General features: G+C 51.0%; 1 protein-coding gene across 3 annotated transcripts in view; it reads right to left on the bottom strand.

Moving 5' to 3' along the window:
* LOC116837931 (discoidin, CUB and LCCL domain-containing protein 1-like) overlaps positions 1-23,325 on the bottom strand; it is a 63,612-nt gene that overhangs the window by 7,732 nt on the left and 32,555 nt on the right. For 2 of the 3 annotated variants that reach the window (XM_032802845.2, XM_032802846.2), the window contains exons 3-12: positions 21,048-21,179; positions 15,618-15,669; positions 14,305-14,377; positions 13,520-13,653; positions 11,693-11,730; positions 10,702-10,896; positions 7,982-8,103; positions 3,840-4,008; positions 2,865-2,957; positions 1,078-1,168 (exon numbers count right to left, since the gene is read on the bottom strand). In XM_032802845.2, coding sequence (XP_032658736.1) covers positions 1,078-1,168; positions 2,865-2,957; positions 3,840-4,008; positions 7,982-8,103; positions 10,702-10,896; positions 11,693-11,730; positions 13,520-13,653; positions 14,305-14,377; positions 15,618-15,669; positions 21,048-21,179 — 1,099 coding nt within the window. The remainder of the gene's footprint in view (positions 1-1,077; positions 1,169-2,864; positions 2,958-3,839; positions 4,009-7,981; positions 8,104-10,701; positions 10,897-11,692; positions 11,731-13,519; positions 13,654-14,304; positions 14,378-15,617; positions 15,670-21,047; positions 21,180-23,325) is intronic. The other variant, XM_032802847.2, reaches the window with a different exon arrangement.

Genomic DNA, 23,325 nt, shown 5'->3' with positions numbered 1-23,325 from the left:
ATACCACTCAAACCCCAGTGAATTCACCAGCTGTGGATCAGCTTTGCTTTTGCCCCGTGGTTACCAGTTGAGAGGTGCCCAGGGCACCAGTGCAGGATGCAGAGGGCCAGCTTGGCTTTGGGCATCTGTGCAAATACTGTTGCTGCCATTGTGAAGGGAGGAGAAATGGGAGAATCCGGAGGCACAGGCGTGAATGCAACTGCATGGCGTAGTGGTGAGTGCAGGGCAGTGGGAACCAGTGGCAGATTATCCACTGGGCCAACAGGGCCCATGCCCAGGGCCCCCAGCCAACTGGGGGGGAGAAACATGGGCACCCCCGCACCTTGACCCACTCCCCAGCAGGAGTGCCAGGTGGGCAGGGGGGACTGCAGGCGGAAGGAGTGGGGAAGGGCCCCCACTTGTTCTAGCCAGGGCCCCACAACCCCCAATCTGCCTCTGGCAGGAGCCTGGACTCCTGGGTCCTATTCTTGGCTCTCTCACTGGTTTCTATGGCTGTGAGTAGCTCACTTTGCCTTGCTGAGTGTCAGCATCCCCCATCGATGAGACGGGGATCGCGATTCAGGCCCAGAGCGGAGGTTCTGTGAGGAACCCCTCATTTAGGGGCTGGGGGTGTGAGTCACTGAAGCCCACAGAGCCCCATTAGGGGGATGCTGGTGAGCGGCTTGTGCATCTAGCACGCTAGCTACCAGGGCTCAGGAGCACAAGTCCCAGCAACCATTGCAGTTGAGGGCTTTTACCTTCGGTGCAGCCTTCGGGGCTCCAGACAGTTGGCACTGAGCTTTGCAAAGGGTGGGCTGCCTCCTGCTGTGGCTGGGTCTCTCCGAGGCATGTTCAGTGGGGACTGCCTGGTGCCAGCCCAGCCTTGGTGGGGTGCTGACCCCACAGTCTGTATGCCCAGCCCTGGCTTCTGTCAGGAGCAGGTTCTGTTTCAGGAGAAACTCCGCCCCTGGTGTCCTTGGTGAGGGACAAGTCTGATACCGGGGGAGAGCACCCTGCTCTGGGAGCCTCTGCAGGGGGTGCTGGACGATGATGGAGGGAAAGAGGGACGGAGGAGAGGGCAGGAATGGTTTTACCCACCTCTTCTTACAGCAGAGGAGAGCCAGCAGCAAGAGGGCAGACAAGAGCAGCACAAAGCCCCCGATCAGCAGCATCACCAGTAACATGGAGCCTGGGGAAGGAAGCAGGGACTCAGCAAAGGGCTCCTCTGTCCCTCCCTCCCTCCTGGTGTCAAGGGGAGCTGATTATACCCCACCCCACTGAGGATGCATGATTCCAGACCCCTGTTACAGAGAGTCCAAGCTGTGCCACTGCAGCCCTGACTCCCAACAGGAGTCTGGTAGGTAAAGGAAAATACAGAATCTGATTTTTTGCTTCTGTGCCCGTGTCACTCCATTGGGTGCAGGTCAGTGACTCCTGATTTACCCCACTGTTACTCAGCTGGCTTCAGGGGCACGAGTGCCGATTAGACCTGTCAAGAATCACAACCCTGGACAGTATTTTTAGAAAAGCAGATTGACCAAAACCACAGAGAAAAATTCCTGAAAACTTTTAATAGTGGCAGGATTTTTTTAAAAAAGCTCTGTTATTTAATCCTTCTCCTTTTGATGACAATACAGACCGCATGAAACAGGCTTCAGGTCACCACATGTTCCCCTGCATTTTTGCAATCAATGGGCAGGCGAACAGCTTGCAAACTAAACTCAAGAGGCCAAATTCTGGTTAAAGGAGATTGAAAGGGGAGGGGTAGCTCCTACTGCACTAGCTGAGAAGGGGAAGGGGAGATCCCTGCTGTGAAGAGAAGCTGAATTCTCCATCACTTCCCCTCCTTGCTTTAACCCCTGACCTCAGCTGCACCTGTGTAAATGCGGAGTCACTCCAGATTGATACCACTATTAGTGCAAGCAGAATTTGGGCAGGTCTTCCTTATTGAAATAAAGGGCCTGATTCCCAGCTACATCACTGCTGGTTTGCTCTGGCATCACTGCACTGAAGAGGATGGAGTTTTGCTGGGTCAAGCTGAAGTGATGCAGCACAAGGGCACTGGATCATGCTCAGAGTTCCTCCAACTCATTTCAGTCCATCCCTTTCCCTCCCATGTGAATCAAGCGGCCCCCACCTCCCATCCACATCCTGCCTAACTTTGCAGGAGTTCCAGGCAGTGCGTGAGAAGACATATCACAGTCGGAAACAAGACCAAATAATAGATGCTGATAGCGCCGTAAGGGATTAATCCTGCTCTCATGGGGGTGCAGCAGTAGCAGTGCCACAGAAGTTTGAGTATGAGCCTGTAGCCTCTAAGTGCTCAGTACATGCTACTTAATGAGGGGGGATTCTAAAAGGAACAGAGGGAGGTAGGGATCCAATTCCCACTGATTGCACAGGGGGAGTTGGATGTCAAGCTGCATTTTGAAAATTTCTTTCTTATCCTGCATGGCTCCACTGTCAAGAGAGCATTATTATCCCCACATTCTGGGTGGGGAAATTGAGGCACAAAGGTTAACACTCTGACTTGTTTAAAAAATGTGTATCCAAATACATAAGCTAACCTGCATGTGCAGTCAGAAGCCTAATTTGCATGTACAACTGCCTCTGTAGTGTGCACAGATCAGGTGTCTGCACAAGCCAGTAGCTGACCACAGGTCTAACTGGCCCCTTGGGTTTGCACATCCTGGATTTGCATGCCCAGATTCATCCCAGGGTTGCCTGTTTAGTGGTTCACGTGACTAAATTTTAAAAATTGGTCCTGAAATGACAGACTTTCTCAGAATCGCACAGTGAGTGAGTGGCAGAGTTGAAGATAAAAGTCTTCCCCCCCAGCTTGGACCAGTAGGCCATGCTATCCCTCTGCTCTGAGCTGCACGTACCTGCTTTCTCTGGATTTATGGCGACTCCAGGGATCGGGGTGCGATCGGTGGGGATGCTGGTCAGGATGGGAACCTCCTTTGGGGCACTGGGTACTGCAAACCGCACAGTTTAAAAAGCACCATTAGCAAGTAATGAACAATCCAACAAAGAATCCTCTCCAGCAAAGAATCTGGCCTGTGTCCACCTGAACCTGCCCTGCTTCCTAGACAGCAGCACAGGGCAGGACAGAGGGAGCAGAAGTGGCTGTTTTCCAGCGGAAGCCTGATTGTTCCATGCTGATGGTAACACTATGTAACTCCATGGCAACACTCTTTGTTGTATACGTGCTTTTCATCCCTCTGCTGCAATGCAGCTACCTCTGGAGTGGAAGGCAGCTTGTATAACACTTTGCTGTAAAGCTACACAGCAGTTGAGGACAGGAAGGAAAGAAAATCCAGTTGAAACTGCAGGAGGAATTTAGAGTGGCAAGATGCACTAGCTAAGGAGGATCTAGTCAGGCTAACGTGCCTTAGGATCTTTAATGGACACATGGAAAGGAGCCCAGCCCTTACCTGGGGGAGTGGCTCACTTTCAACCCCTCTGCACACTCTGTTGTGTAAGTCTCCCAACTGAGACATGAGGCAGCCCAACCCTGCTTAGCTTACAAGAGAGAAGCACAGCACAAGCAGAGACAGCTGCCGCTTGGCTCAGTCCCTTGGATGAAATTCATCTTCATCTGCCTCAGCCCTGGCTGCAAAGTGTGCGCTTTAATCCTTAGCTAACCGATGCAGAGCAGTCTTGGGATTCAGGCTCATCTCCTCAGTGCCCAGGGAGCCACTCGAGAGGAGGGCAGCCACCTGCACCCGAGAGCCATGCAGGAATGACGCCAACACAGGTCCATGCTGGAGGACACTGCCGCTGGCTAGTGGTAACCATCTCTCAGTCTGACTGGGCAGCCCCCTCTGCTCCCAATTGGCCACAGCGGAGTCTCTCACCGTAGGGCCGGGGCGCCTTCAGACGAGCCACTTGGCAGCCTTGCAGTGCCACCTTCAGGGCGATCCTCTGGTTCCAGCTCCGGGGCACGATGAGGAGGTAGCGGGCCAGGATGGGGGGGATGAACGTGTTGGAGACCTCTTGGAGGCTGTCGGCGTTTCCCTCAAAGACCTGGGGAATGAATGAGAGGAAGATAGCGGGGGGGTCAGTAAAGCAGAGCGGGGTCATGCAGAGCATCACCTCCCACCCCCCTCAGCTGTCTGAGCCCATCGTTCCCATCCTTGAGCAATGCCTCCCTGGATACTGGTAGAACTAGTTTAAAACCACCTGCCTTGGGCCAGCCTCTGAGCTGTCACATCAGCATTGATCCACATTAGCGCCACTGCAGTCAGTGGAGTCATGGCAGGTTTACACGGGGGTGACAAGAGCAGAATTCAACCCAGGATCTGGTCTGTTCTTCGGCCACTTCCTCATCTCGCCCACAACCCACCTACCTCTACTCCCTCCAGGAGAGCTGGCTGTATTTTAAAGAATCCTTATTGAGGCTGCAGGAACAAACCATCACGATATGTAGAAAGAATAGTAAATATGGCAGGCAACCAGCTTGGCTTAACACTGAAATCCTTGCTGATCTTAAACACAAAAAAAGAAGCTTACAAGAAGTGGAAATGATCAGGAGAAGTATAAAGATATTGCTCAGGCATGCAGAAGTGAAATCAGGAAGGCCAAATCACACTTGGAGTTGCAGCTAGCAACAGATGTTAAGGGTAATAAGAAGGGTTTTTACAGGTATGTTAGCAACAAGAAGAAGGTCAAGGAAAGTGTGGGCCCCTTATTGAACATGGGAGGCAACATAGTGACAGAGGATGTGGAAAAAGCTAATGTACTCAATGCTTTTTTTGCCTCTGTCTTCACGAACCAGGTCAGCTCCCAGACTGCTGCCACTGGGCCAGCACAGTAGGGGAAGGAGGTACCAGCCTGGAGAAAGAAGTGGTTCAGACTATTTAGAAAGCTGGATAAGCCACAAAGTCCATGGGCGGATGCGCTGCAATCCAAGAGTGCTAAAGGAATTGGCAGATGTGTATTGCAAGCGCCACTGGCCATTATTCTTGAAAACTCATGGTGAACGGGGGAGGTCCCAATGATGGAAAAAGGTTAATTAGTTGCCAATCTTTAAAAAAGGAAGAAGGAGGATCCAGAAACACAAGGCCAGTCAGCCTCACCTCAGTCCCTGGAAAATCATGAGAGCAGAGTCCTCAAGGAACAATTCTGAAGCACTTGAGGAGTAAGAAGTGATCAGAACAGTCAGCATGGATTCACCAAGGAAGTCATGCTGACTAACCTATTGCTCTATGAGAATAACTGGGTCTGTGGATTGAGGGGAAAGCAGTGGATGTGTTACCTTCGACTTTAGCAAAGCTTTATAAGTCTCCACAGTAGGTTGCCGCAAGTTAAAGAGTATGGCTGGATGAATGGACTATAAGATGGATAGAAAGCTGGCTACACAGGTAGTGATGATTGGCTCATGTCTATTGGCAGCTGCGTATCAAGCGGAGTGCCCCAAGGTCAGGTCCTGGGGCTGTTTTGTTCAATATCTTCATTAATGATCTGGGATGCATGAGAATCCACCCTCAGCAACAGTTTGCAGATGCACTAAACTGGGAGAGTGGTAGATACGCTGAGGGTAGAATAAGGATTACAGAGGGACATAGACAATTAAGATTGGGCAAAAAGAAACCTGAGGTTCAACAAGGACATGTGCAGAGTTCGCAATTACAATGGAAAATCCCATGCACTGCTCAGACGGAGGGACCAGTGGCTAGGCAGCAGTTTCTGCAGAAAAGACTAGGGGTTACGATGGATGAGAAGCGGATAGAGTCACAGTGTGCCCTTGTGGCCAAGAAGTGCTAATGGCATTTTGGAGCTGTATAAAGTATAGCATTGGCCAGCAGATGGAGGGACATAATCATACCCTCTACTTCGTGCATTGGTGGGGCCTCAACTGGAGTACTAGGTCCAGTTTGGCGCCACGGCTACAGAAGGATGTGGAAAAATTGGAAAGAGTCCAGCAAGCAAGGCAACAAAAATTGATGTAGGAGTTGGAAGACATGACGTTATGAGGAGAAGGCTGAGGGAACTGGGATGTGTTTAGTCTGCAGAAGGAAGAATGGGGGGATTTGATAGCTGCTTCTACACTACTCTAAGGGGTTTCAAAGAAGGATGGATCTAGACTGTTTCAGTGGTAGCAGATGACAAGAACAAGAAGAAATCGTCTCAAGTTGCAGTGGGGGAGGTTTAGGCTGGATATTAGGAAAAACTTTTTCACTAGGAGGGTGGTGAAGCACTGGAATGGGTTACCTAGGGAGGCGGTGGAATCTCCTTCCTTAGAGGTTTTTAAGGTCAGGCTTGACAAAGCCCGGGCTGGGATGATTCAGTTGGGGGTTGGTCCTGCTTTGAGCAGGAGGTTGGACTAGATACCACCTGAGGCTCTTCCAACTCTGATAGTCTATGATTCTATGATCTCACCGTCCTTGGTGCAGGAGCTGTCTCCTCTGCAGCTCTTGCCACCAAGAGCAGCCTTCCTGTGTAACCACTCCCCATCTCATGTCAGATCTCAGCTGGCAATGCCCCTTTTCTCCCCTGCCTTCCCCTCTCACTTCCTCTGCTAGGATCTATTCTTTAACCCTATACTTTGGGATCTATATGGGGTAGGGGGAGGAGGGAAAGGACCCAGATGCTTTGGGGTGGATCCTTCTCTTCTACATATGCTCACATAATGGGGAAGGACACTTCCCTCCCCCAGAGTGACTCTGTGCAGGTGTCTCTCCTTATGTGCTGGTGGGGGAGTGGCTTTGCTAGGGATTTAGACCTATATGTGTGTCAGGGAGGCGGGTGCCTACATAGAAATAGACAGGCAGGCAAGTGATGGGAAGGGAATGGAGCTGGTTGAAAATGCTTTTTGGCTTTTCTGACTACATGGACATTTTCATGAAAAAGTCAGTTTTTGGAAACAAAGCAAAACAAAACAGAAACCCTTCAAGTTTTCATGGGAAAATTTCAGTTCAGGGGTTTCAAAAGTTACCCCTTGCCCTGAAAAATTTCAAAGAAAAATGTTGATGAAAATTTGCAACCCAACATTGCTATCTACATTTTTCATGCCAGGGGGCGGGGCGGGGCGGGGGGGTTTCCTTTCCCAATCAACTTGAGAAGGGAACACAGCCCAGAGACAGGGAGACACTTGGAACTCCTGAAAACTGTCCCCACTTTATTCTAAAGCCATGTTCTCTTTAAGGCACTGTTAGGGCTTTGTATGTTTTGTAATGTCAATTTTTCTTCCCTGTTTTTGCTTCCCCCCAACCCCCCCCTCCCAAATTTTAATTTCATGCAAATGTTACACCTCAGTAACTAGGAGGCAATGTTGTTTCGGATGCCTGGATTCTAGCCTCAGCTCTGCTACTGACCTGTTGTGAGACCTTGGGCAAAACACTTAATCTCTTTGTACCTCTGTTATCTGTAAAATGGACATAACTGTAAGGAATGGGCTAGTGTGTATATGCAGCACTGCCTTCCACTGCATGGAATCCAAACCATAGGTCATAGTCCCCATACTCCTAACAACCAAAAGGGATTCTTCTTCAGCTCAGGAGATAGGAGGATGTGCTTTTTGAGGCAGGAAAATCCAGTTCTGTCCTTGCTGTCATTGTTAAATTCCAAGTGGCTGTGATATGCCGGATAAGGACAGCTATAAAGTCCTAACGGCAGCAATTGCTTACAACACCGACCTAGCTACCAGGAGGTGTAGAGAGGCTTAATTAATGTTTAAGAACTATAGTAAAGAAAAGCACCTCCAAAGGCCAGACTCTGATCTCTGTTACACCAGTGGAAGCCCACAACTCCATTGATTTAATGCTGTGGAGTTACTCCAGTTTTACAGTGGAACAACAGAGACCAGAATCTATTTCTAAGCATCTGTATCCTGACTCCAGAGAGAAATACCCCAGCTCCTGTTGCAGGTTCTGCAACCAGACCAAGCCAACAGGCTAATTTTAGAAAGATTCAGTAAAATTTCCCTGTGTAGAATTCCCACCAGGCTCTCTGCTCTTGCCACCACCTGACCTCCTTTTGTCAGGCCACACAGTCTCACCGTCTCCTCCTGCCCGCTGCTGGATCTGTAGGCTTTCCAATTCTTCCCATCTCTGCTGGAGAAAACCTGGTAGGATTTCACGTAGAAGTTGTATCTATCTGAGGATCCCTTGGTGATAATTCCTGGAACACGTACAATGAAATCAGGAAATGGTAACCCCGGAACAGGATGCAGGGCTCATGTGAAGGCAGCCATTGGCGGTTGGGTCTTGAAATAGTCTTGGGGTTGGTGTCTGATAGAGACATAGACTTATGGGGCAGAGATCCTGCCCAGAGGGTGGGTCTGATCCAACTCCCATTGACGTCAATGGACAGACTCCCACTGCCCTAAGCAGGTGTTGGAATTTGGCCCTTAACAGCAGGCAACGACCTGGCTTTAATGGCAGAATCCCCTCATGTCTTTGGTACTGCAGCTCTTGTTATTTAGCGGTTGGAACAGGAAAACAAGACTCCTGGGTCCCTTCCCAGACAGAAGCAAGAGCATGGGTCTGGGCATCAAGAGTTCTAGCCAGTGACTCACTGCGTGATGTCCCCCTCTGTGCCTCAGTTTCCCCATCTGCAAAATAGGGGGCAATGATACTGTCTGAAGGGTATGTGTGGAGGGGAATTAATGGATCCCTTGAGAGCCCCTGAAGAGAAGACCCAGAGAGGGGCCTAGTCATTATTAGGTTCTCTTTCTCCCTCCAGTTGTCTCCTGCTAGGAATTTCATAAGAACTTGCCATTCCCCCACGTCTCAGCTCCTTTTCCTTTCTTGTCTGAATCCCTCCTTTCTGTTCCCCCCACTTGCTTTCCAGCATCTCCCGCTGCAAACTGCTGCGATGCCGCGGGGTTTGAATGTCTAACCTCTGTGGAAACTGGCTCCTCTCACCGCGCCTGAGATGAACAGATAACCCCTCAGCTGGACTCCCAGCCTGCATTCCACTCAGCCTCCAGCCGCCCGCCTCACAATGCCTCCATTTTCCTCCTTCCAATTAACACAGGCATTCTGGGCCCGCCACACAAAAGACCCAATTTTGGTCAGGGCTCTCGAAACAAAGGGCATATGCTGGCCGCTGATGCACAAGCAAAACATTAACTTGTTCAGCCCTGAGGTGGCCAGTCTACCCCTGAGACAGTGGGGGGAGAGAGGCAGGGAGGGGGAGAAAAGATACAGACTAACATGGCTGCTACTCTGAAACCAGAAAAAAGAGAGAGAGAAAGGAGTCAGAAATCAAGAGTGAAAAAAGGGAGACAGTGAAAAAGGAGAAAAGGCCAGAGTGAATGAGAGGGCTAAAGAGAGGAATCATATGGTCTGTGACCCTGTGCACACGAGGCCAACAGCCCCCTGGGGAGAAAAATGTGTGGGTGGAGAGGGATCTAGAAGGGATGAAAGGAGAAGGATCTAATTCTGCTCCCTGTTAAATGGAGCAAATCTGGAGCGGCGCCACTGACTTCAGTGATGTTTTTTCCAGATTTACACCAGGGTCACTTAATCCAGCGTGAGTCCATTGGCTTTGCCTGGTTTACACCAGTATGAGATCAGAATCAAACCCAGTCTCTTCCCATAACTTTTTATAATGCTATCCATTTCTTTTCCTTTAAACAGGGAGTTCTTATGTGAAAAGCGCCTGCACCCCAGAAATGTGGGTACCCCAAGGCTGTAGGCTGTCACTTGGCCAGAGACCACCCCAAATCTATCCTCAATCATATCTCCTGGCGCAGGGGGCGGGGAAGCTGGGACAATGGAAGAAGGAGGATGAGCCAAGATTTCCCAAGAAGCAGCACTCTGGTGCCTGGAGGGTGGAGTGAGTTACCGTCTGGCCTCTGAGCCCAGCTGTGTGTGACAACCAAGGGAGCAGCCCGAGAGCCATGGCTGGACAAGGAACTGGGGCTGATTCTGCTCTCGCTGATGCCAGTGTGAATCGGCAGGAACTCCACCGATGGCGGCAGTACAAACCCGGCACAAGGAGACGCGGGTTCTCCACTGAGGGGTTCGGTGCAGCAGATCCTCTTTGCCTGCTTTAACTGACCCTGGACCTGCCTCTGTCACTCCCACCCCAATCCAGATGGCTCATTTTGCACACAGCCACTGAACAGCATTTACACCTGCTCGCTTGGGCCTGATCCAATGCCCACTGACTCCCCTCCACTTCTATGACCCTCACAGCTGCTGCACCAGGCACAGAGTAGGAAGTGGGAGGGTCTGAGGCTATAGGACTATTTGACAAGGCCTCAGGCCAGCATCACACAGTGTGCCAGGTCTTCAGCTGGTGTCAATCAGCTTAGCTCTGTTGAAGTAAAGGGAGTGACACCGATTTACACCATTTGAGGCTCTAGCTCTGAATAGTCCATCAAAGGCACATGGAGCTCGATTCTCCTAGGGAGTGCAACCGCCCTCTGCATCAGTGGAGTTACTCCTGATTTACTCTGGTGCTAGTGGGCTCAGGATGAGGCCCATGATATGACTGTGAGACAGATTCTGGAGGGACTTTGCTGGGACTCACGGGAAAGGCTGTAAACTGCCACAGCTACATGGAAGCAATGGGGCTACAGTGATTTACACCCCTACATTGACAGAGCTTCAGTGAAGTCAATGGAGCTACGCCAGCTTCCAGAGCTGAGGATCTGGCCTTAAACAGACGTCGCTCTACTGGAGTGACTGGGGCTGAGCTGGTTTACACAGCTGAGGAGCTGCTCCTGTCTGCGGTAGTACAGTACTAGAGGAAGAGATACTTACTGACCTGTGATGTTCTTCCTTCCGCCCAGATCGATCTCCAGCCATTCGGTCCCTGAGCTGGGATCGGCAGCCCACGAGCTCCCGTAGGCACTGAACGCCGCCTGCTCCGCTGTCCAGGGCGTGTACTGCCCCATGGCGTTCACCTCGTGCCAGGAGGAGGAGGCGTTGAAGCCGGCTATTTCGAGGGCGTGGTCACAGGCTGGAAAAGGAGGTGTAAAACTGAAAGGCAAGCAAAAGAACTGGCCAAGGCGGGAGGTCATGGGGTGGTGGGGGTTGGGCACAGCGAGGGGGGGTCTTTATGCCACAGTGGCTCAGCCACAGAGGGAATGTACTAGGGGGAGTCTGATGGGTCTTAATGAAAAATTCCTCTGTCTGTGGTCCAGGCTAGTGTACGGTGCAGCCCCAGCAAACAGCCGGCAGCTCCACCTGACTCAGCATTAGACCCTGATGGTAGCTGCGTTTCTCTTGCCGTCTCCTCCTTTGATCCTCATCCCGCATAACGAAGCTTGCCCCGCTTAGCAGAGGGATAGCAGGGCTTCATTTCCATGCAGCAGCAGGGCTGGGTTTAGCCCATTCATCTTCCCCAGCTGGGAGCCTCTCTGTCAAGCTGTTCGCTCATCGCCTGCAGCCAAAGGTCAGAGCGGCTGGCAGAGCGCAGCCCGCAGTGCAGGGTCATAACAAACCATGGATTACACTTGTACCTGCCTGATGGCCCGCCTCTTCGCCCCCCTTTTAACCTGACGTAGCTCTGCTGGGCCAGGTGCTCCGCTGGAGTAAGTTGGAATAGGTCCCTCAACTGCAAGGGAGCAGCTGTACGCCAGCTGAAGAGCTGGCTCATTGGCTGGAGTTCATTCTGATTTACTCCGGTGTAAGTGAGAGGAGAATCCACCCCGGGGAATCTCCCCTTATTCTCTCTGTAGCTGCCCGGAGCTTTGCTACTGATTTTGCCAGCAGCTGGGTTGGGCTTATTCTAGGAGAAATGGAAAAGGACGTACCTTTGTGAAAAATGAGGCGCTTTTCAGATAAGGACCCCCTGTTTAAAGAAAAATGGGTGGAAAGCATTACAAAACAGGCAGACAGAGATGGCCTGATTCTGATCTCATGCTGGCGTAGCTCAGATGTAACTCCACTGAGGTCAATGCCGTGGTAAGTTACATCAGTGTGAATCTGGAGTAACTTCCCCAAAGTCAGTAGAGTTACCCCAAATTTGCCCCAATGTAATTCAGAGCAAAATGCAGTTGTCAGGCTTCACTTTCCTTCCTGACTGTTACATTCGCTGATTTCAGCGGAGTCGCTCCTGATTCACACCCGTACGAGTGAGAGGAGAACCAGGCCACATGCAAGAAGGAATAACCATCACAGAGCACCACATTTTCCCTGCTGTGACATCTCGAGCTGATGGAAACGAAACCATATTTGACACCCTTGGCAAAAATCAGAGTGGGTGTAAATGGGTGCTACTCCCCAATTCAGTGGCGTTACATCTACTCTCTGATTACGACCCCTGCCCCGATATCAAATGCTCCCGACCCCCACAACCTCAGCCATTGCTGATTACAGTTTGGCTGCTGCTGTGGACAGCACCACATCTAACTCCCTAGAAAGCAAGACCGGTTCCTCGTTCCACACACCGCCACGCGCTCTGCATAGACATGGGGCGGTTTGGCCCTGTACATGCCAGCTGCCAGACTGGTCAAGCAGGGCTGCTGGCAAGATGAGATTGACAGAATGCTGCTGACGCAAGTCACTGTCTCGGTAAAGAAGCAGCTAGATTGTATTGCTGGAATTAAATCAGAATTGGCTTCTACTCCCTGATTACTAATGATCTGCATTTCTATGGCCCTTTTCATCTAAGGAGCTCAAAGCGCTTTACAAACATTCACGAACATATTGAGCCTCACTCACCCAATGAATTGGACAAGTCTCATTACAGCTCGGGAAACAGCAGCCCAGAGAGATAAGGGCCCAGGTTTTTAAAGGTCTTTAAGCATTGCTGCACGCCATGGTGCTCTGCCTAGCTGAGTCAGGTGTAGGGACATGTGTGGGGGGTGGGGGAAGGAGAAGCAGGGGCACCCCCCAAATCAGTGGGGTCACAGAACTCCTCTGGGGCTGGGGCAGGGAGAGTTTGTTCCTCCGGCCTGGCTGGGGCAGGAGGTGACGGTTCCTATGGCCCTGGGGCTGCAGTGGGGAGAGATCCAGCTCCTCTGGCTGCAGGAGGGGCAGGAGGAGGAGAGCTTTCTCCACCACCCTGGGGCAGTGGGGGAGGGGAGGAGAGCTGGCTCCGCTACGGTGGGATGGGGAGGGAGGGGGAGAGCCAGCTCCTCCTGCTGTGGGCCACAGAAAGCGCCCCTCCAAAAGTGGACACATTTTTATTCCTGTGCACGTCCCTGGTTAGGTGCCTGAATCCCAGTGGGAGATGGGCTCCTAAATCGGTTAGATATTGCAACATTGAACGCAGTAACGCCTAAAGACCTTTCAAAATCTGGGAGTAAGCAACTTGCAGGTCAGTATCAGAGCTGAAAACAGAACCCAGGTCTCCCAGAGCCTCTCCGATGCCCCATTCATTGACTCTTGAAAAGAAAATACAGGCCAAATTCTGCAGGTAAAACTTCAATGGACTTTTGCTTGAGTAAACATTGCATGATTTGGTCCTCTCTGATTTTGAGCTACACATTGTCCCTCTAAAAACAGCGGTCCAGGTCTCGGGCTGGTATAAATCAACCTAATTCCATTGCAGTCCGAGGATCTGGGTCTATCATCCTTTGGAGGGGCACGGACCCCACGAGAGGTCGGCCCAGCCATCAAGTGTGTTGGCTACTCACCTTTTAGAGTGGAGTCCATTGGCGAAGGCTGATTCATAGAGCGTGATCCCTTTCTCCCGAGACAGAGTCAGCTGCCCTCCCAGCTCATCCAAGATCACTCCAGCATGGATGGCCGCCTTGCAGAGAACTGAGGTCTGGAGGAGGCATGGAAGCGGCAAATGAAAGGGAGGTAGAGAGTAAACCTCTATAAGAACGCCCAGCCTGGGCTCCAATCCAGAATGGGGCAATTCCATGGGACAGAGAGCATCTGGCCTCACTCACAGTGGTGTAAACCCGAAGTGACAGTATTGATTTTGGGGGAGCTTTTCCAGATTGACAAGACCAGAGTCTGGCTCACACAGATTGTGATCTCTGCTTTGTGAAGACTTTGGCCCAATTCTGATCTCACATTGGTGCCATCGGGAGTAGCCATGCTGGAGCGAGACCAGGATCAGGCCCTTTATTTTTTGAAGTGAATTTCGCTGTGGCGCAAAGAGTGGTGGAAACAGCAGCCTTGGACTCTGCAGAGCGCCATGTGCCATGGATCCGACCCAGCATGGCCATGCTGTCCCACGTTGCCCCTGCCAACGGGCTTGACCTGGAGGACCCTGGGGAATTCACCCTCCAGGAGCCCGTTCAACTCTCGGCCTCCCTGCTGAGACTGCCAACAAGAGACGGATTAAGGCAGCCATGCCCGTGGCGGCCCCTGTGACGTGGCCCCTCTCCCCTGGGAAGGGAACTCACTTCCCCTACAGCCACCGCTCAGGGCCAGTCACTTTGCAAGGAGCACTGAGGTTGGTACTCACGTCTCGGTAGCCCTGCTTCGCGTTTCCCCATATGTCACCCATGACTCCCTTGCAGCCCGCCGGGCAGAAAACGCTGAAACACAGGACAAAAGAGAACCCTGGATGAGGTTCTCTGCTCTTCTCCAGCGCAGCTGGGCTTCCCTTCAACCCCGATGACCCTGGGGCCTGGAGATTAATTCCTCCCCCGTTATTTTCATTTAGCAAAGTCGGATCTGATGGAAGTTGCTGGACCAACCCTCTATGCTCAGAACAGACAGAGCAGTGCAAATTTGTCCAACCAGCCTCTGAGATATTCAGTGTCATTCTTGCCCAGTTTACTGAGGCTACCAGGAAGGGGGAGCATGGTGGTAGATTGTGTGATGTACATGGGGAAGTCAAGTCAGAGACCCATCAGATTCATCCCATGAGCAGCATCCCCTGGTCCTGGAAAGAGCTGGGCCAAACCCGCAAACTATTTCCCCTCAAATTCCATTCAGACCTATGGGCTTTTAATCTGTTCATGCCAATTGGGGCTCACTCCTCGCAAACATCCTAATGATCAAGTTCCCGGACAGGAACAGGCACCGCCCGAGTGAATGTCAATGGACTGTTCCTAGAAAGCGAATGGTGAAGTTGTGAATATTCGCACCAGAAATATTCGCACCTGTTACGCTCCTCCTATTAGGTCACAGAAAGGATAGCATGGGACCCGTGTATCCAATCCAAAGGAGTTTGGGTTCTGAATATCAAATACACCCACAATGGGCTGCTCACAAAAGAGCTGCAGATAGAGAATTATTGGCAGCTATTTTTTGGCAGAGCATCTCCAACAACCAATAATTGGAGGAAAGAATGATCAGTTCAAGGGCAGTTTGTGAATAGGAAAGGAGGTGATATTTGTCAGATAAATTACTACAAATGATTCACCTGTGCAATGAATCCACTGGTGGGTGGCTAATAACCATGAATAATCTGCACTAATAGCACCTTTTATTGGATGATCTCATAGTGCTTTATAACCAGTGATTACAAAGCCTGACAATCCCCCTGGGAGGCAGATACTACCCCAATTTAGGGGGGAAACTGAGGCACAGACCGGGGACGTGACTTGCCCAAGGCCATTCAGTGAGTCAGTGGCTGAGAACTCCGGAATCTGGCTTCTTAGGGGCTATCTATATCATAGAAATTTGCATCAGTATAAGCGCATCAGTGCAGTTACATCGGTGCAAATTGGCACATTCTCCAGATGTCCCGTGCCTGATGTCAGCGGAGTTACTCTCTAGATGGGTTTGGTTTATTCTCAGATAATAGACTCCCCGTCGGAAACCGCTCACCTGATTTGTTCCTGGTGGTAATGGGTCCCCTTATCCAAACAGGAAATCAGATCTAAAAGACAGACAGACAGACAGAGAATTCCAGTGGCCTCTCCCATCTCACATACCCAGAGGCAGACTGCTTTGCTGTTTGTTTCTCGGAGACACCAGCTTGACTCTGATGCGATTCTAGGGAGTGCAGTGCAGTGAGTCACTCTTGATTTACACTCGTCTGAGCGACAGCAGATTCACTCCCATCAATAAAGCCCTTGTTTGTATTATAAACCCCTCTTGCTCAGCATGCTCTCACAGTGGCCTGTGCTGCACCCTGCCCACGTTACACCCACACAGTAATGCGGTGTTATACCACCATTATCACCCCAACAGTCATTCACAAAGGGCCATGTTCTAACTTCCCATTGACTTCAAAATGGTCTCAGCTTCGGTCACCTTAGGCTGGAGTTTATCTGCCTACTTAGACTGTCAGCTCTCTGGGGCAGCAATTTGGTTCTATCTTTGTACAGCACCTAAAGCCTGTCTGGGTCCACAACAGGGGCTCTGTATGTGGCGTTCAGTGATCGCTCAGGCCCAGATCCTCAAAGGTTCTTACGTGCCTCACTCCCATCAAAAGTGTTTCCTCAAATGAAAAATGAATCAAGCCTCATAACCTGTCGGGTGAGTATCATTATTCCCATATTAGAGATGGGGAAACTGAGGCACCGATCGGTGACTGACCAAAACTCACACAGCTAATCTGTGGCAGAGCTGGAGCTAGAAGGGAGGAGTCCTGACCCACAGGCCCTGCTCTAACCATCAACAGACACTGACTTCCACAGGTATTGGCAATGTTTAGCAGCCAAACTGCTAGCTTACAAATGGGACCGTGCTGAATAATGCAAGGAACTGTGGCGTATTCCCTAGGGAAGCCACAGGGATACCCAAGCTGTTATTCTTTGGCTCTTCTAAAGGAAATTACACACCGCAATCAAATGTCGGTGGATTCCCAGCAGCCCGGCCCAACCCACCCACTCTCACCATTCCTCCAGAAACCACAGAGGACGAAGGAAAACAGAAGGTGACTCATGGATGTTTGTGGCATACTCTGATGTGCAAGTCCCTCCGGATCAGACGCCAGCTGCATGTCTGGAAGGGTCAGAATGTGGGGCCCCGAATCTCCTTTGCACTAGGGCTGTGTTGCACCACTAAGGGCAGCACGAGAGGGGTCGTGAAGTGAGAGCACAGATTCTCGGCGCCTACTTTACAGCCCCTTTATACTGTCAGCATGGAGCTTAGGGGCTTTAGTGTACATAAGAATCAGGCACTCTGTGTGTGTGTGTGTACACCATACGCACGCACCTACACACTCACACACATCAAATCCACAGAGCGTGGCAGGGTAGAAAGGATTAGCCAGCACTGACTTTGGGATGGCTGCATTATTCACAAGTGACAAAGGTATGAATCACGTTCAGCATCCCAAATGACAGCTGATAAAACCTTGTCACCACACCCCACCTGCTGGATTCTGCACAAGCTCCCTAGGTTACAGCAAAAGTTCGGGGGTGGGGGTTCCCATAGGCCACTGGCGGACTGTGGGACATTTCCTGATGGGTTGTCTGGTTATATGGCACTGCCTTCCTTACTTCCGGCTACTAAATGGCCTGGAGAGATGGAGCCGTTCAGTATTTTCCTAAACCGACTTTGCCACGGAAGCAGCCGGCAAGTCTGAGATCCCCGAAAGGAGGGGAAGCGACTTGTCTGCGTGTGAATGGAAGGGGAGGTGGGTGTCCCATTTGGAAACATCCAGGAGACAATCCTTGCACTCTGTGCAAAATCTGGAGAATCCCTGGGGCACAGAAAATCCACATTAGCATTTGTGTCCTGAACGTTGTTTTTACTGCTCTCTAATGGGCAATCCTGGCCCTGCCTGGGGCAGTTGTGATGTTTTGGGGGCAAATTCCATATCTGGGAAGGGAAGGAGATTTTTCTATGACTCGGGTGTTTTTACAGCAGCTGTTTGAGGCTGTTAAGGTCTGGGATAGTAGAATAGAAGTCCCAGGGAGATGGACCAGTGGGAAAGTGCAGGGGAAGTGGTCAAAAGTGAATAATCACGTGGATAACACCACTATATATGTGGTTGTGATGGGGTGGGCCCCTCTTACTGTCCCTCCGCTGGCAGCCAAATGGTTAAAGGGAGGCTGAAGGCTTAATTAGGACACAGGATGGCGCCTGGAGGGTGGGTGAACCAACTGCTTATCAGGCCCAGCTGGGTCTCTGTAAAGGGAGGAGCTCAGCACAGAGACTGAGGGTAGGGAGGAAGTCCTTCTGCCCAGCCCAGGGGAAGAGCCCCTCTTGGGATCCACTCCTGAGATGGAAACACTGACACCAGGCCAGGAGAGATTTGGTGAAACCAGAGGCAAGGAGTGAACCCGGCAGGGAGCCTTGATAAAAGGGCAGGACCTGGGAGGAATTGCTTGCTACATGAGCTGGACAGGACTCATCTGGAGCCCAGAAAGGGGCTGAGGAAAAGGGCCTGAAGGCAGGCCCAGGTTGGAAGAAGCCCCAGGAAGCAGCAAGGAGGCGGCAGGAGCAGAACTTGACTGCAGCCCCTCTAGAGGAAACTACAAGGGATAAGGACTATTGAAAGCCCTGAGACCAGGGGCCCAGACTCAGGGGCTGCTGACACAAGTTTATTGAACTATTTATTTGTGGGACTTTCTGTCCCCCTGGTGTGGGAAAGGTGACCTGGCTGGAGGATTGAGTCACAGGAAGCAGCCCACCACAGGGCCGGAGTGGCTGTCCACTGGGGTGCCAGGAATGGAGACCCAACTACACCAGGAGGGGGTATGCCAGTGGTGAGTCCCCTCTTCCAGTGGTATTTTGTATGCCATTATCCATGTGATAAAGTGGAAACCACCTAGCAGTTAACAGATCTCAACTGGAGTTTTAAATCCACCTACTACAGACATGTTTCCTCCTCTCTTAAATGTGGAATTCCCCCCCCCCCCCCCCCTTTCTCCACTCCTGCCCCCTCCAAATCACACCGGCTCAAGGCCCAGGCTGGGTGAGAGTCAGTCCTGAGCCAGGTTTAAGGTCTGTCACAGCCCTGCAGTGCTGGGACTGGGTGTTTTGTATCTGTGACATTCCGGTCTATATTCCTTATGAAAATATGCTTATGATATGGTTATGACACATCTGAGATGGCTCAGGTAAGTTGTCATTGGGAGGGTTATGACTTACTGAATGTGATTATCCAATTTGTACACATGTATCATTCCTGTATCTAAGTTAGATATATGGACTATGTAACAATTACAACTGGGTGTGTATTGGGAAGACACCCACCAGAGGAGGGGTTGGCAACCTTTCAGAAGTGGTATACAGAGTCTTCATTTATTCACTCCAATTTAAGGTTTCGTGTGCCAGTAATACATTTTAATGTTTTTAGAAGGTCTCTTTCTATAATATATAACTAAACTATTGTATGTAAAGTAAATAAAGCTTTTAAAATGTTTAAGAAGCTTGCATTTTAATTTTAAATGAGAGCCCCCCGGATGGGTGGCCAGGACCTTGGCAGTGTGAGTGCCACTGAAAATCAGCTTGCGTGCCGCCTTCAGCACCTGTGCCATAGGTTGCCTACCCCTGGGACAGGCCATCAGATTTGATGGGCCATTAGGAGGAACAAGAAGACTGAAGATACTGATCTCTCTCCATCCCGGGAGGTGTCCTGGGATGTTAACTGTGACACTACTAGGTCAGGTGGCCTTGTCACCTGATACTGACCACTATCTTGGATTTCTTGTAATTTTCCACTGAAAGGGAAGAGAGATCAAATTTGGGAAACAAAGGATTCCCGCCTTGTATAAATCTTATTTAAGGGTGGGGGAGGAAAACAAATGAGACTCTCTCCTCTTTGGCCTACCCAAGAAGACTGTTGAACATACCTGAAGGGACAAAGAAACCGACCTGAAGGGAAAGGCAGGGGTGAGTCCAGACTGAGACAGGGGTCTAGTCTGTAAGAAAAATAACTGGAACTCAGAGTTACAGAAACTCTGCATCCTGCCTACATTCAAGATTTAGGGTGAGAAATCACTATTTGTAACTAATTTCTTTAGTGAAACAAGTTTAGTCTGCATGTTTGGTTTCATTTGCTTAGTAATCTGCTTTGTTCTGTCTGTTATCTCTTATATTCACTTAAAATCCACCTTTTATTGTTAAACAAGAAAAACGTTTATTATAATATAACCCAGTTTGTGCAATTCATAACTGGGGGGGTGGGAGGAAGAGGCTGTGCATACCTTCCTCCACACTGAGGGAGGAGGTAGATTTTCATAATATACTCCAAGGGAGGTGGGCACCTGAGTGCTGGGGCAAGTCCTGTTAGCTGAGTCTTCCCAGAGCTGATCTCAATGTCTGTGCTGTTCTGCAGCTGGGTGTGGCCCTGCCTGTGTCTGTGCTGGAGGAGGCTTAATAGCCTGGCTCAGCAAGACAAGTTAAAGGGGGCCCAGGCTGGCAGAACAGGCAGGCTCAACGGTATCCCAGTACATCAGGTGGCATCTGATGGGGGGGGAATCTGTCACAGTACCATCAGAAAGGATTCAAAAGGAGAGATTCGCATGGGGCCCCAGCACTCAGTTTTAGCCCTGGGAGGCCCTGAAGTTCCATATTTTTAAATTGTCACATTATTGTGTCTAGAAAAGTGACTGAACATCCTTTTGTGTAGAGGTTTGTTTATTGTAACTGTTCTCTCCCTCTGAACCCCGCCCTGTTTAATGGATGATAACAGACACCTGGCTTTGAGGGTGGAAATTGATGTGTAGTCCAATATCATTATGCAAAGCTCTTTAAGTGAGATCTCTGCAATATTTTTTTCTATAACGTGTGTGGTGGATACAGAACTCATGATGGTGGGGGCGGGGGGGGGTATAAAAGGTTAATTGGCATGAGCCCGGAACGACTTGCACAGCTTGATCACGGGGTCAGCATGCATGTGTCCGGGGGCAGGGGCTGTGTGAATAAGGGGATTTTTTATTTGCTGGCAAGTTTGAACAGTGAGGGATGGGGAATAGTTTTGGGTCCAAATTATGCTGTCAGCCCAAATGTGGTTGTAACAGCACCACGAATGCCCTGTGGATAGGGAGACCGCGTCATTTGTGGACCTCTGAGTCCTTTGTCCCTGATTATCCCACTCAGGAGAAGGACTAGAGCATAGATGTAGTGAGGGATCCTCTTGGCCGACCCACCCCAGCTTTGCCAGGAACATCCACACAGAGCTGGCTGGGTGGTGTGCTGGGGGTGGGGGGAGGATCCGCCAGCACGGACTTCTGGCTGGGGGCCTTCTGACCCCACGGAGAGGGGGCTGGATCTTTGCTGTGCAACTTGTGTCCTGTCCCTTCCCCCGTTCCCCAGGACCAGCTTCACCCCATCCTGTGGCTGCAGGGTGTCTTATACCTGGGTGCTGGCTGGTAGCGTAGGAGAGCAGGAAGCCACGCCCTGAGCGGTGAGTGGTGCTGTTGAACTGGATGGTCACTGAGCTGGAGTTCATCACCAGAGGCGTGGGGTTTGAATTCCCGCAGTATGGACCTGTCAAGGGAGAAGAGGCCCCTGAGTGACATACACAGAAACATGGGGGAATTTCCTTCTCCGCTAGCGCTAACAGGAGAGATGGGCAGAGACCAGGGGCGTTTCCTAGGGCAAAGGGCTCTGCTGCCCCTGTTTTGACCATGATCCGTCAGGTGTCTGCTTCGCCTCCCCATCACCAACATCCACGAGCCAAAATCTGAATCACCAGCCTGCACCCACCACTCCGACCTTTTGGGGGAGGGCGGCTATAACGGGGCCCACATCAGACGTAGCCACAGCTATGCAAGAGGAGAGAGTAAGGTGCTCCAAGCACGGGAGGAGAAGGCAACAGGGTGGGCAAAGGAAACTGGCCTACAGGTGGGGCTGGGCAAAGCAAGCAAGAAGAAATGAGAAGAGAGATGCAAACAAGAAAGAGAGCAGTGCAGGTGATGCAGATAATGCGTGGGAGGCAGAGGAGGGATCAGACAATGACGTGGTCCAGGTGAAAGGAACAGGAGATTATTTTGGCAGCGGGACTGGAGGGGAGCAAGGGGTGGGTATGTGTCACTGGCAGATAAAGAGTAGAAGAGGGAAGGATTTAGAGGTGTTCCAAAGCAGCCACAGATTTTCTCCTGGCATTTCAGCTCAGGGCTGGAGTAACCAGTATGAGGAGAGCAGATCTGTTATTACAACTGCTCTGCAAAGACTCCAAATACCTATAGCACCTCCCCAAAGATCCCTGCCAAGCTGGTCCCTATTCCCTGTACTTCAAACCCAATTCTGTTGCCCCCAAAGACCATCACAGATCTCCCCTGGAGTTGAGTGAGAGCAGGGATGAGCCCTTAACAAAAAGACGGACCAGCTGATTTCAGCCAGGACACACTCTAGAAGAATATCTCCCCTGCAGGACGCTGCCCACATTCAGTGGTGAAATGCTGGCTTGCTCTCTGCGTGGGAGGCAGGCGGCAATGTCACTGCTGAGCAATACGAACTGGCCCACATGGCCAGATGCTTTCTGCAGCGCTGAGTCTGCTTCCGGAGGCCGGCCAAGCCCAGCAGCAAAGTGAGCAGACACCCAGCAGAGTCATCTCTGCTACAGATTATTGTAGGGCACCCTATGCACCCCGTTCCCTCTCCCTACATCCACTTTTCACCCCACTCCATCCTCAAGGCCCCTTCTGCTGAGAGACTGAATAGGTCTTACACCTTCCCCTGCAGCAGCTGGTGCTCGGCTACTGTCAGACCCTGGATCCTGGACAAAATGGAGCTGCCAGATTCAATCAAACCCGATGTCTCATTTTAGAGTCCTTCAGCATCACAGACCACAGGGGGTGTTGTGAGTCACATACAATGCTGCTTCTCCCTGCCCTACTCAGGGGCACCCTGCTGCAGCCGCACGTCAGCTGGAAGTGAAGGCTCCTGCTTGCCACTGCGCAGCTATAACAGTATCACTAGTGATAGGACCTTTCCTCCTGTAGGATCCCAGAGGGCTTTGTGTGGTCCTTATGTCCGGGATTCACTTTGCCCACCACTGAAATGCAGCCACCTCTGGGGTGGAAGATGGCAGCTGTTTAACAGTGCACAGGAGTGCTAAGCAGTTCAGGATGGTGCTGCTCATGGCAGCCTAGGGCCTGTAAATGGTACCGCAAGGGGTCAGGTGAGAATCCCCCCCCCCCCCCAGAGCAGGAGCACAGTACGGAGGATATCAATGGCCCTACACTGCCCATTTCTCATGTGACACTGGAGTGGGGCCTGGGGCAGGATGGGAGTACACATCCTACGGAGAAGGACAATGCAAACTATGGAAATTCTAGGCTGTGGCCTGTGTTGTTTGAGGGACCTTGTGCCCTACTGAGAGGAAAGGAGTGTTTACACCTCTCACTGAACTCTCGTTTCAAGCCAAGGGTACGTTTACACAAGGGATAGTTGTACTGTTGGTAGGCACGGCTGCTTCAGCTTTAATCCAGCTAGTGCAGGTAACAATAGCAGAGAAGATTAGAGTGGCTAGTGAACGTTGCTACCTCGGACAAGCCCACCAGGGACTCTGCGTGGATACTTGGGTGCTAGCCAAGGCTTGGTCTGTCCAGTTGCATCTACACTGCTAATTGTTATGTGCTAGATTAAAGCCAGTGTGGCTATGTCTAACAACTCCTGCTACACATACACT

The sequence above is a fragment of the Chelonoidis abingdonii genome, chromosome 25 (genome assembly GCF_003597395.2).
Source record: "Chelonoidis abingdonii isolate Lonesome George chromosome 25, CheloAbing_2.0, whole genome shotgun sequence".
In the NCBI taxonomy this organism is placed as follows: domain Eukaryota; kingdom Metazoa; phylum Chordata; order Testudines; family Testudinidae; genus Chelonoidis; species Chelonoidis abingdonii.
The sequence above is the reverse complement of the archived record's forward strand: the minus strand, read 5'-3'. Positions and strand labels throughout refer to the sequence as shown.